Source organism: Natrix helvetica (genome assembly GCF_964273705.1).
Source record: "Natrix helvetica genome assembly, chromosome: 3".
In the NCBI taxonomy this organism is placed as follows: domain Eukaryota; kingdom Metazoa; phylum Chordata; class Lepidosauria; order Squamata; family Natricidae; genus Natrix; species Natrix helvetica.
In genome coordinates this window covers 140840650-140852539 of record NC_138549.1, presented here as the reverse complement: position 1 = coordinate 140852539, position 11890 = coordinate 140840650, and the positions used below count along the sequence as shown (strand labels likewise).

Below are 11890 nucleotides of genomic sequence, written 5' to 3'. Positions count from 1 at the left end.
TTATAGTATCCATGATAGTGTTCTCCAACTTTTAAAGTATACTGTCATGTACAGCTTTTTAAAAATATATATTATACATTCCATTACTTAAAAACAGCTTGTATTCCTGGAATGTGAAGGAAGCATTGTATTCTATGTGATATTCCACTGGTTCCATTAATTTTTTACCCAGTTATATACCTTTTTTAAAAATTTGAACCCTAGGCAGCTGTCCAGGTACCTTCCTCTGAATAGCCAAAATCTCATGAGATTGAAAGGAGTCAAGCTAAATTTCCTCATTCTCACAATTTGATCCTGTAGATTTGTTTAGCTTAATTTGAGAGTCTGTGAGTTTCATTGTAAGTTTTGGTGGGAACTTGGCTTTCTTAAAGTTAATAGTTTTTGTAAGAATGCTTCTGGACTCCAAGTGGAGACAAAAGGATGTATCCTATATTAATGAAAAGAAGGACTAGGGGTGACATGATAGCAGTGTTCCAATATTTCAGGGGCTGCCAGAAAGAAGAGCTATTCCCCAAAGCACCTGAGGGCAGGACAAGAAGCAATTGGTGGAAACTAATCAAGGAGAAAAGCAACCTAGGAGAAATTTCCTGACAGTTAGAACAATTAATCAGTGGAGCAACTTGCCTCCAGAAGTTGTGAATGCTGCAACACTGGAAGTTTTTAAGAAGAGATTGGATAACCATTTGTCTGAAATGGTACAGGGTTTCCTGTCTAAGCAGGTGATTGGGCTAGAAGACCTCCAAGGTCCATTCCAACTCTGTTATTCTATTCTAATTTGGGTAATGAAATATCTGCAAGACAACAATCAAGCTCAGAGAGCACAAAGGACCCTCCGTAGACAAAAGGAATTCTTAGAAAATGGAAAAACTGAGAAATGTGAGCTGCTATTTTTGAAAGTGTCTCCTCCTGCTCAGAAAAACAACAAAGTATTGTCTGAGAAACTAGAGATGGAGAGAGGAACCTTTGTAAATTGTCCAGGCAGCCAGATTACTCGCAACTATTCTCAAGAGCAGTGATAGGATTCAATTTTTTTTTACTACTGGTTCTGTGGGCATGGCTTTGTGAATGTATGGCTTTGTGGCCATGGCAGAGGAAGGATACTGCAAAATCCCCATTCCCTCCCCACCTACCCCATTCGTCTACTTTCCAGCTCCGTTCTCCTGTTCAGGGCAACAAAAGAAGATCAGCTGGGAGGCTGAGCGGGGGCAGGTCCAGCCTATTTGCCGGTTCTTTGAACTACTCAAAATATCCGCTACCAGTTCTCCAGAACCTGTCAGCTGGCTGAATACCACCTCTGCATAAGAGTGATAGAGCATTCTTTCCCCTTATAATACCTTCTAAATATTTTGGGACTACAATCCCCAGAATTCCCAGGCTGCGTGCTGGATGACTATTCTGAGACCTGTCCTAACACAGCTGGAAGGTGCTAGGATGAGAAAGGATGATCCAGTTCTAAGGTCCAGTCCAGTTTAGGAATGCAACCAATGAAACTGAATTATAAAAAAAAAAGTTTGATGATGACTGGGTAAAAAGTCACTACAACTAACACTTATATTACAAGCTGCCTTTAAAAAAAAGGACTGAGCTGTATTATTACTTTTTTATTTTAATACTGGAATCTGTACTTGCTTTTTTGGCTGGTAATCAATTGCATTTCTTAAAAACTGGATTTATCTTAAAGGCATCTTCCTGATTTGGGGGGTGCAGACATTTAGTTACCTGCCAGTGTGGCCCAGAGCTACTGTTATTGGACAATGTGTGACTTGCGGGTGGGATCTGATCAGCCAAACCTGCTTGGCAAGTCCCCAGGCCTGACTCACCTAAGAGACAGGTGGAGCCCTGCTCTCGCAGCGGCCCTCACACAGGGGCCATCAGTCCTGCACAGAGCCAAGCCCTCGCAGCACCATGGCTCTGAGTGTCAGCATCAAGAGGGTCTCCCAGCTGCCAGGGACTGGGGAGAGGCAGGTGCACATCAGCTTTCGAGGTGCGGAGGGCAGGGCATGGGGGAAGTTTGGGAAGGGTGGAAGGAGATGCACACAGGGTTTTGGGAAGGGGGAAGACTTAATCCAATGGCTTAATATTCTATCCTAGAGCAAGATAGAATATAGCTCTGTAATGTAATTGTTTCCTAATGATACAGAGTTTGTGGGGCTTGTATACAACATGGGAAAGTACATAAGCCTGCCAGTTATTTTTTCTGTGAACACTTGTTTGTCCTTTTAGGAATATGCACACAATTATATGTGTACTGCCACAAGCAGAACATATTCAGGAGTAGCTGCTTTAATCAAATCAACAACAACGAAGTCTTACAGTTGTTTAAAGACGAACGTTTATTATAATTTAAAGTTTTTCAGACTGTAATTCACTTTGTCAGAATGCCATCCTATGAAAGGCATACTATATATTCAATATGATTGTAGGGAGGAAGCATTAGTAAAAGGAAATGACAAAGAAAAAATAAATTAAAATTAAGAGGAATCACAGATAATTAAGAAAAAAGAATCTAAAATCAGTTCCTGGATAAACTTTCTGGGAGAACCTGAAAACTTCACACCCATTCCTGTCATTTTGGTTGATTCTACTAAAAGCATCACTCCACTATAGATTTTAATCTTTAAAAAACAGAATTTTCTCTCCTAAGTTCCTTCAGTTAGTTGGTCTCTCTCTATGTATATCTCTCATCTCTGTCTCTGTCTCTGTCTCTGTCTCTGTCTCTGTCTCTGTCTCTGTCTCTCTCTCTCTCTCTCTCTCTCTATCTATCTATCTATCTATCTATCTATCTATCTATCTATCTATCTGAAATTTGAAACTTTATCTTAAAAGTCACATCTGAAGCTCTGCTTCTAGCAAATATGGAAGCAGACTCCAGAACATGAAATACATATTAAAACTGGACACCATTATTTGTGTGGCAATAAGTCCAGTCAAAATCAATTTGGTTTATTTCTGAATAGATTTATATAGAATTCTACTGCTAAGGATTTAAACTGGCCGCATTTGACACTGGAGAGAGAAGAGTAAACAATTTTCAAAAACAGTATTGGGGTTCTGAATTTAATGTAAATAGATATTTCCTACAAGACTAATTCTGTAGAAAAATATAAATATATATAAGGTACAGTAATCTTAAAAGGTTTATTTAACCTATTCAGATACTTCATATTTTTCAATCCAGGTTCTGATCAATATTTTTGCCACTCTGGATTACATACTGAACAAGAAAATTGCTTTTCAATTGAAATGTCTAGTAGTCTTTTTGTCAGTAGTTATTTCCTTCTTTTTCATTTAATGCTCCATTGTGGGTGAGTCAATAACTGATAATGGCCTGGTGTCCTTTTTTTTTATTTTCCAATACAGTGGCATTTTACTAGAGTAGATACTTGTTTCATCTGTCTGTTTGAAAGAAGAAATAAATTATTAAATAATATTCTAATTATACATCTTTGGCCAGCTCCCCACTAATCGGTTATCACATCACCAAGCCATTGATGATGTCCTCAGTACTGTTATATTAACACAAGATCGTTTGGACATGGCTCTAGAAAAATGTTTCTCAATTTTAGCAGCCTTGGTATATATGGATTTCAACTCCCAGAATCCCCCAACCATCCATGCTGACTGAAGAATTCTAACAGTTAAGGTCCATATATCTTAAAATTGTCAGGGTTTAGCAATACTGCTCTAAAAAATTCTGTAAGTGACTGGTGTGGAATGGCAATTGTCTCTATAATTGTTTTTTTCTGCTCCCATAATCTATAAAACCTCCCAGAACGTGTATGTTGTTCCTACTATAGAACTAAGCATTTGGAGGGGTCAGACTGCAGAAAAAACTCGAGAAACATCCAAGAGTTACTACCAAAACAAATGATTTAATATGAATTAGGAATACATTATGAAATATCTAACTGAAAAATAATATTAGCTATAAAGTAGAACCTCTGGTCATGAATGCTTCTGCCCATGACCAAATCAGGTTCTCATCAAAAAATTCATTTAAAAAAGATTTTTTTTGCGGCCGATTTCCCCTTCTGCACCATTTTTTTTTGTAAGAGCAAAATTTCCAAAATTTGGTTCAGGTCACAACCAAATCAGGTTGCGATCAAAGTTATGGAACAAATTATGGTTGTGACCAGAGGTTTTACTGTATTTAATTTAATATAAATACTGTAAAGTATACATTGTCTTGACCAGCCATTACTGTTTTAGAATGTGACCGTAAGCAAACTTCAGCCTAAATAGTTAAACACCCCTAGTTTAATATTAAAGGTAGAGTCACTTATTTCATTTCTCAATGTACCATTTCTCTCCCCATTTTGGTTTTTTCCTCTTACGTTCCTAAGATAATGACCTTGGAAAACATGAGGTTTTTGCTCTTATTTCTGTATGTGTATTTGAACATAACACATATTGCATAGAAGCACTTTCTATATTTTGCAATATGGTATAATAGTTTGATTTCCCCAAACTTGGATTCCTTCCAAGTGTGTTGAGACTACAATTCCAAAATTCTCAACATTTTGTTTGAGAACTACACTCTAACAAATTGGAGACACAAGATTGGGTAAATGAAGGCTAGGTTTAGGTCACAAAAATTCACTTTCAAATACTCATCAGCCACAATGTTTACAATAGACAGTAGACAATTCTCCACCTCTTAAATGAATCTCTCTCACACAGCTGCTAGGGGATAAACGTGAAAAAGCATACACATTACATTGAAGTCTATAAATAAAGGCAATGGAATGAAAGAAAGAAAAAATGCTACAAACCCTCTTCAGATAACCATGGTTATCTTCAGGTTGCCATGGAGTGATGGTGGTGGAAGTTATGTAAAATCCATACATGAGGGCATCTGATTTTCTCTACTCTGAAAGCTTAAAGAAAGGTAGAACATATATACCATTCTGATAGATTCTATATATCACTTCCTGCAATGATTGAACATGAGGACCTGGATAGCTCCTAAAGCCAACACGCTGTACTGTGCAATCTCCAAAGTGCAAAGTTCTATGAATTTAACTTCCAGGAAAGGATTGAAGCCCCATTGGATAACATCGGACTATAAAAAAAAATCCTGATTTTTGAATGTGGCTTTCTTTTAAGGATATATGTCATGTAATTCATACGCAGTGTTTCAAATGTTTGACAAACTTTATATCCCCCACCTCCCCAAGGATTTACCCAGAAAACAAAGAAGATGCACTGTGACCAGGAAGCAATCTTTGGAGAGGTAAGGAAGTGTCACACTCAGCAGGAAGACTTAATTTTGAATCATAGTAAATTCATTGGTGTGTATGGAAGCAGTATCTCTGCATTACACTGGCCCAGGTTTCTCCAGAGTAGGAAGTACTACAATTTTGTGGAAGCAGGGTTGTATTATTAACTGAAAAAGCAAACACAATTGAAAAAGAGTTTGTTAAACTATATAATTGCATTATTTCTCAATTGTTGTAAGCCATTATAGTTCAAAGACCATGCTCTAGCTTCAGTGAATCTGAAATACACCAGATTGGGAAAAGTAGTGATCACTGAATACAAATAAATACTACAAACTAGCAATAGCACTTAGACTTATATACTGCTTCACAGCGCTTTACAACCCCCTCTAAGCGCTTTAAAGAGTCAGCATACTACCCCCAACAATCTGGGTCCTCAGTTTACCAACCTCGGAAGGATAGAAGGCTGAGCCAACCTTGAGCCTGGTGAGAGTCGAACTGCCAAATTGCAGGGAGCCAGTGGTCAGAAGAAGTAGCATGCAGTACTCTAACCACTGCGCCACCATGACTCTATGTCTATGAAACTATGTCTCATTGTGGGTGAATCCAGGTTATGATCTGGCAGCTTGCTGTTAAATTATAAATCTCAAGAACCCTTGGCAGCATGACAATGATGAAGGTTCATGGGAGTTGCACCAGCATCTGGAAAACCTAAATATCCACGATCCAATGTGAGATTGCTATAACATTCAGTAATTAGAAAGATAAATCAATAGTATTATGACATAAAGTCCCACCTTTACTGTCATCTGTTGAGACTGGAGATGAACAGATGGAAAGGGGACTTTTCAGAAGCTTTGGGTATTAATTTTGGCATTATTTTATTTTTTAGCTCTTTCGCTGGCCACATTATGGAAAGTTCATTATGGAAGAAATGTTGATAATTAAAGTTTACAACTGCAGTAAGGTGTTCAGTAACAGGTAGGTTCCTAACTCACTGGGAAAATCTTTCTGCTACATTTCACTTCACAGTCATTTGAACCTGAATCATTCATTCATACCAAAAATAAACATCCCATTTTTAGTAGATACACCTTTCCTTTTGTATCACCCAGAGAACAGTCAAGTAATTGTAAAATAGCCAACAGCTTGAGTTTCTCCCATTTAATATTTTATGCTTAACTTTCCTTCTTCTTGAAGACATTTTCCAGTGAACAATATAAAAAGTTGTGTTTTTAAGGATTTGTTATGTATAGAAGAGGGACGTGGTGGCTCAGTGGCTAAAAAGCTGAGCTTGTCAATCAGAAAGGTCAGCAGTTTAGCGATTCGAATCCCTAGCGCCATGTAACGGAGTGAGCTCCCGTTACTTGTCCCAGCTTTTGCCAACCTAGCAGTTTGAAAGTATGTAATGCTTTTAGTCATTCTGGACACATGACGACGGAGATGTCTTTGGACAGTGCTGGCTCTTCGGCTTTGAAACGGAGATGAGTACCGCCCCTGGAGTCAGGAATGAGTAGCACATATGTGCAAGAGGAACCTTTACCTTTACCTTATGTATAGAAGAGAAGGAAAAGGGCTATAGTGTTATCCAACGACTATTTACATTTCTTGCTATACCATGATAAGATTCGCTTGGTTGAAACCCAGATCAAAAGGGAAAGATGGGAGAAAGCAAAGAATTTGGAGGAAGGGTGGGGCAGAAGCAGAAGGCTTAATTTGCCTTTTATCTTGGTTTTCTTTTTGTAGATTACTTGGCACCTTAGTTATCAGCCTTCAGCAGTTGGTAATGTCTGGACGACTGAACATCAGAGAGGCTCTTGTTGACAAAAACCACAGCATTACTGGGGTAAGTCATTTGATTAGTAACATTTCAAATGCAAGTAATATGACCCAAGCATCTCAAATCGGCCTTTTGAGACATAGGACACTACCACAGAAACATTTCACTGTCTTTCTGTTGCTGAATATATCCGCAGTCATCACACAATAATTCATCGCTAACTCCAGTTCCTGGCCACCCTTGGAAAACCTCCTCCACCTGCTCCCCAGGCTTCATGTTGTATGAAATACATTTTTCAATATATTTCTCCTGTCTTGTGGTCATTCCTCTCTCCATGTTGGAGTCTGGCCAGGCAGAATCTACCTGGATTAGAAGGTAAAAAAAGGATCTTAAATCATAAAGGGCCTGACAGGAGGTAGCCAGCAAGGAGGAAGGAGGGACCTATGCTTTTTGTGCAAAAAGGAGCCTACACTTTTTGAACAAAAAATCCTCCAACTATTTGGGAGTTGTAATAGTTTAGTCTTAAGTTTTATTTTTCTTCTGTAGATATATATTGAATTGGATTTGAGATATCAACCTCCGGATGGTGCTGCAGGGACATGGGTTGAGGAAGATTTTATCTACCAGATGAAAGACAGGTACTGGAATCTGTACTCAATATATTCATTTTTAATATTCTAAATGATAATAGGTAGTATTGCTTTTTTAACTTAAAATATCTATCCCACACCTAAACAGCTTTCTAATCAGAAAGCCATAGAACACTGCTGAAATTAATATATAGTCCCACAGTCTGATAAAGGAGGTGTGATAAATAAAAAATAAGATAGTTTGTAAGACTTGTTACAGGTCCAAACCGATGATGACAATTGCCACATGGTTTTCAAGGTGGATCCAGGTGTATTTGCAAATAGCCAAAAACACAAATCAATCTTGAATGTGTTTGAACTGGACTGAATGAAATGGGAGATGGAAACCTACAGCTGTCTACTATATAAAACTTTAATTTCCAACTGGACGATTTGTAGGGAAAAGGTGGTTTTTTAAAAAAAAAGTTATATCAATAATGAATTTCAACAACCAACATTTATTTGCTTTTCATTACTCATATTTTATTTTTCTTTGTTACAGTTCTGAGGTTACAATTCGCAACCCAGGATTTGAAGAATTAGAGTAAGTAGCATATTCTACATACATGCTACTAGCCTGATACTGTATATCAGGGGTGTCCAAACTTGGGAACTTTAAGACTTGTGGACTTCAACTCCCAGAATTCCCCAGCCAGCATGGCTGGCTGGGGGATTCTGGGAGTTGAAGTCCACAAGTCTTAAAGTTCCCAAGTTTGGACACCCTGCTGTATATTGTTGCTGTAACAAGTATATGAAAATGTATACAGCTCATGTGATGGTGCAATATTCCAAGTTGTGTTCTCTCCCACCCCCTTTTTTATGTCCTTTTGAATCACTGTTGCCTCCTTAGTAAGCTTTTTGGAAATGATTTGTTGAGTGGGAATAACTTGCCCAAGGTCATGGAGCTGGCTTTGTGATTAAACTGGGACTAGAATTCATGGTCTCCTGTTTGTAGCCTAGTGCCTTAAATAGTACACCAAACTGCTTCTCAAATTGTAGAACTCCACATGTAATATTAGTCTGTTTTGAACTCATATTTCAAGCAAATAGCAATAGCACTTAGACTTATACACCGCTTCATAATGCTTTTCAGCCCTCTCTTAGCGGTTTACAGAGTCAGCATATTGCCCCCAACAATCTGGGTCCTCATTTTCCCAACCTCGGAAGGATGGAAGACTGAGTCAACCTTGAGCCTGGTGTGATTCGATCTGCCAAACTGCTCTCAGACGGTGATCAGCAGAAGCAGCCTGCAGTACTGCACTCTAACCACTGCGCCACCGTGGCTCAGTAGATCAGTAAATATCAGTGATCAACTCAGGAGTGCTTGTGATGTACAAGATACAGGATAGTACGGGATGGTAATAGTAAAGGCTTTCTACATAAAGCAACTGGGTGAGGTCATCTAATGGTACAGTGTAATACCCAGCATTATATCTCCACCCCTGGTTGCCCAATAGGTCGAACAACAGGTTTCAACTCAATCTTAGCAAGATTGAGTGGCTTTGGGTATGAAGACCCTCTGCTTCTGGGGGTCATCTATCTTTAATTCTTTGTGAGCTTGTACAACCTCAAACAGAACAATTTGGGAGACTTCCTGCACTTGCAATTCTTGTGGCAGCCATGGCTAGGATGGCCTTTGCATGACTTTATGTTTTTGCACCTTTTCCTGAACTGGGATGGCACTCATGTCTTGTTCACTTCCTACAATGTCCTTATATTTAAATCTAATTCCCTAAAATGAAAGTTTCAGAGACAATTCTATGCATTATTATTAGTTAGTAAAGTGATTCCTCTTCTAAAGTTTAAGCCAATAGTAGTAGTAGCAATAGCAGCAATTAAAAATACAATAACAGGGGACTAATGTACATCTCATCGGTGGGGGTTGAGACCCCCAAACTTTTAGTAATGGGGGACTTTAACCTGCCGTCAGTGGGAGAAGCATCAGAGGGGGTTCGGGAGTTCATGGCTTCCATGACAGCCATGGACCTGACTCAAATGATTCAGGGCCCGACACACGAGGGAGGTCACACCTTGGACCTCGTTTTTGTCTCTCGCCAGTGGTTGAGTGATCTGGGAGGAGTGAATTTAACCATCACTCCTCTATCATGGTCAGATCACTCACTCCTCCGACTTGACTTCCCTGGTGCTACCCCTCGCTGCGGGGAGGCGGAACCGGAAAACACTAGATGGTTCCGCCCCAGGCGCTTAATGGAACCAGACAGGTTCCAGACGGAGCTTGGGCCACCTCCTGCAGCCCTGACCCGCCCTCGGGTAGAGGACCTGGTGGCCGCGTGGGATAATGCGACTACCGGGGCCTTGAACCAGGTGGCGCCTTTGGGGCCTCTCCGGCGGCAACGATCCACCCTGGCTCCTTGGTTCACCGAGGAGCTAAGGGTGATGAAGCGCCGCAAGAGATGCCTAGAGAGTCGTTGGAGATCCTCCCGATCCGAATTGGACCGAGCACAGGTACGAGCCCATTTAAGGACGTACCTAGTGGCATTGAGAACGGCCAAACGTCGATACTGTGCCGCTCTCATTGCATCCGCAGAGAACCGCCCTGCCGCCCTGTTTCGGGTGTCCCGCTCCCTTCTGTTTCAGAGGCCGCGGGAGGCCCCTCTACAGGGTAGAGCAGAGGAGTTTGGGAAATATCTGCTAGATAAAGTCGCTCAAATCCGGAAGGATTGGGTCCCCTTCAGTGGCCCAGTCGAGACGCCAGTGGCGAGTCTTGAGAAACCTTTTTGGGAGGAGTTTGACTTGGTTGCCATCGAGGATTTGGACAGATTGCGTGGACGACTGCGACCTACCACATGTTTGCTGGACCCGTGTCCCTCCTGGCTTGTACTGGCTTCCTGGGAGGTTACACACGACTGGCTCCTGGGCCTAGTGAACACTTCGTTGGGTGAGGGGTCTCTCCCGGCCGCCTTGAAAGAGGCGGTGGTGAGACCCTTGCTCAAGAAGCCTTCCCTGGACCCTACGGAGCTGGCCAATTATCGTCCTGTCTCCAACCTTCCCTTTTTGGCGAAGGTTGTAGAGAGTGTGGTGGCTTCTCAGTTCCCACGACATCTGGAGGAGAATGATTATCTAGACCCGCGCCAGTCCGGCTTTCGCCCTGGGCACAGCACTGAGACGGCCTTGGTCGCGTTGGTAGACGATCTCTGGAGGGCCAGAGATAGGGGTTGCTCCTCTATCCTGGTCCTATTAGACCTCTCGGCGGCTTTTGATACCATCGACCATGGTATCCTGTTGCACCGACTGGAGGGGTTGGGGGTCCGGGGCACCGTTTTGCGGTGGTTCGGCTCCTACCTCTCCGGCCGGACGCAACGTGTGTTGGCAGGGGGGCAGAGGTCGACCCTAAGCCCCCTTACTTGTGGGGTGCCACAGGGGTCGGTCCTCTCGCCGCTCCTGTTCAACACATACATGAAGCCGCTGGGTGAGATCATCCGTGGTTTCGGGGTGGGATATCATCTGTACGCTGATGATACTCAGCTGTACATTTCCACCCCGAACCACCCCAACGAGGCCATCAAAGTGATGTCCCGGTGTGTGGAAGCCGTACGGGTCTGGATGGATGACAACCGACTCAGGCTCAACCCTTCCAAGACGGAGTGGCTGTGGGTTCCGGCCCCCCGGTTCAACCAGATAATTCCATCTCTGGCCATTGGGGGCATTCAACTTGCCCCCGTGGAGCGGGCGCGCAATTTGGGCGTCCTCCTGGATGCCAGGCTGTCCATGGATGAACATGTGACAGCCGTGGCCAGGGGGGCGTTCCACCAGGTTCGCCTGGTGCGCCAATTGCGCCCCCTATTGGACCGGGACGCCTTACGCACAGTCACCCATGCGCTGGTGACGTCTCGCCTGGACTACTGTAACGCTCTCTACATGGGGCTCCCCTTGAAATGCACTCGGAGACTGCAGTTGGTCCAGAATGCGGCCGCGCGGGTGATTATGGGGAGTACCAAGTACTCCCATGTGACACCTCTCCTGCGCGAGCTGCACTGGCTCCCTGTGGTCTATCGAGTGCGTTTCAAGGTTTTGATTACGATCTTTAAAGCGCTCCATGGCTCAGGACCTAGTTACCTGCGGGATCGTATTCTGCCCCATACATCCCTATGACCCATCCGCTCGCACAGAGAGGGACTTCTCCAGGTGCCGTCTACCAGACAGTGCCATGGGGCGGCGCCTAGGAGCAGAGCCTTCTCTGTGGCGGGCCCAGCCCTGTGGAATGACCTCCCCCCGGATATTAGGACTACTACTGATCTCCG

At 42.5% G+C, this 11890-nt stretch overlaps 1 protein-coding gene across 2 annotated transcripts in view; it reads left to right on the top strand.

The window, feature by feature from the left end:
- The first annotated feature begins 1871 nt into the window (after positions 1-1871).
- LOC309390156 (fer-1-like protein 4) overlaps positions 1872-11890 on the top strand; it is a 62140-nt gene continuing 52121 nt past the window's right edge. Inside the window, exons 1-6 of one of the 2 annotated variants that reach the window (XM_081949242.1) lie at positions 1872-1984; positions 5178-5233; positions 6112-6200; positions 6966-7065; positions 7546-7637; positions 8131-8172. In XM_081949242.1, coding sequence (XP_081805368.1) covers positions 1906-1984; positions 5178-5233; positions 6112-6200; positions 6966-7065; positions 7546-7637; positions 8131-8172 — 458 coding nt within the window. In that variant the 5' untranslated portion in view covers positions 1872-1905. Of the gene's footprint in view, positions 1985-5177; positions 5234-6111; positions 6201-6965; positions 7066-7545; positions 7638-8130; positions 8173-11890 lie in introns of those variants that run through there. The other variant, XM_081949241.1, reaches the window with a different exon arrangement.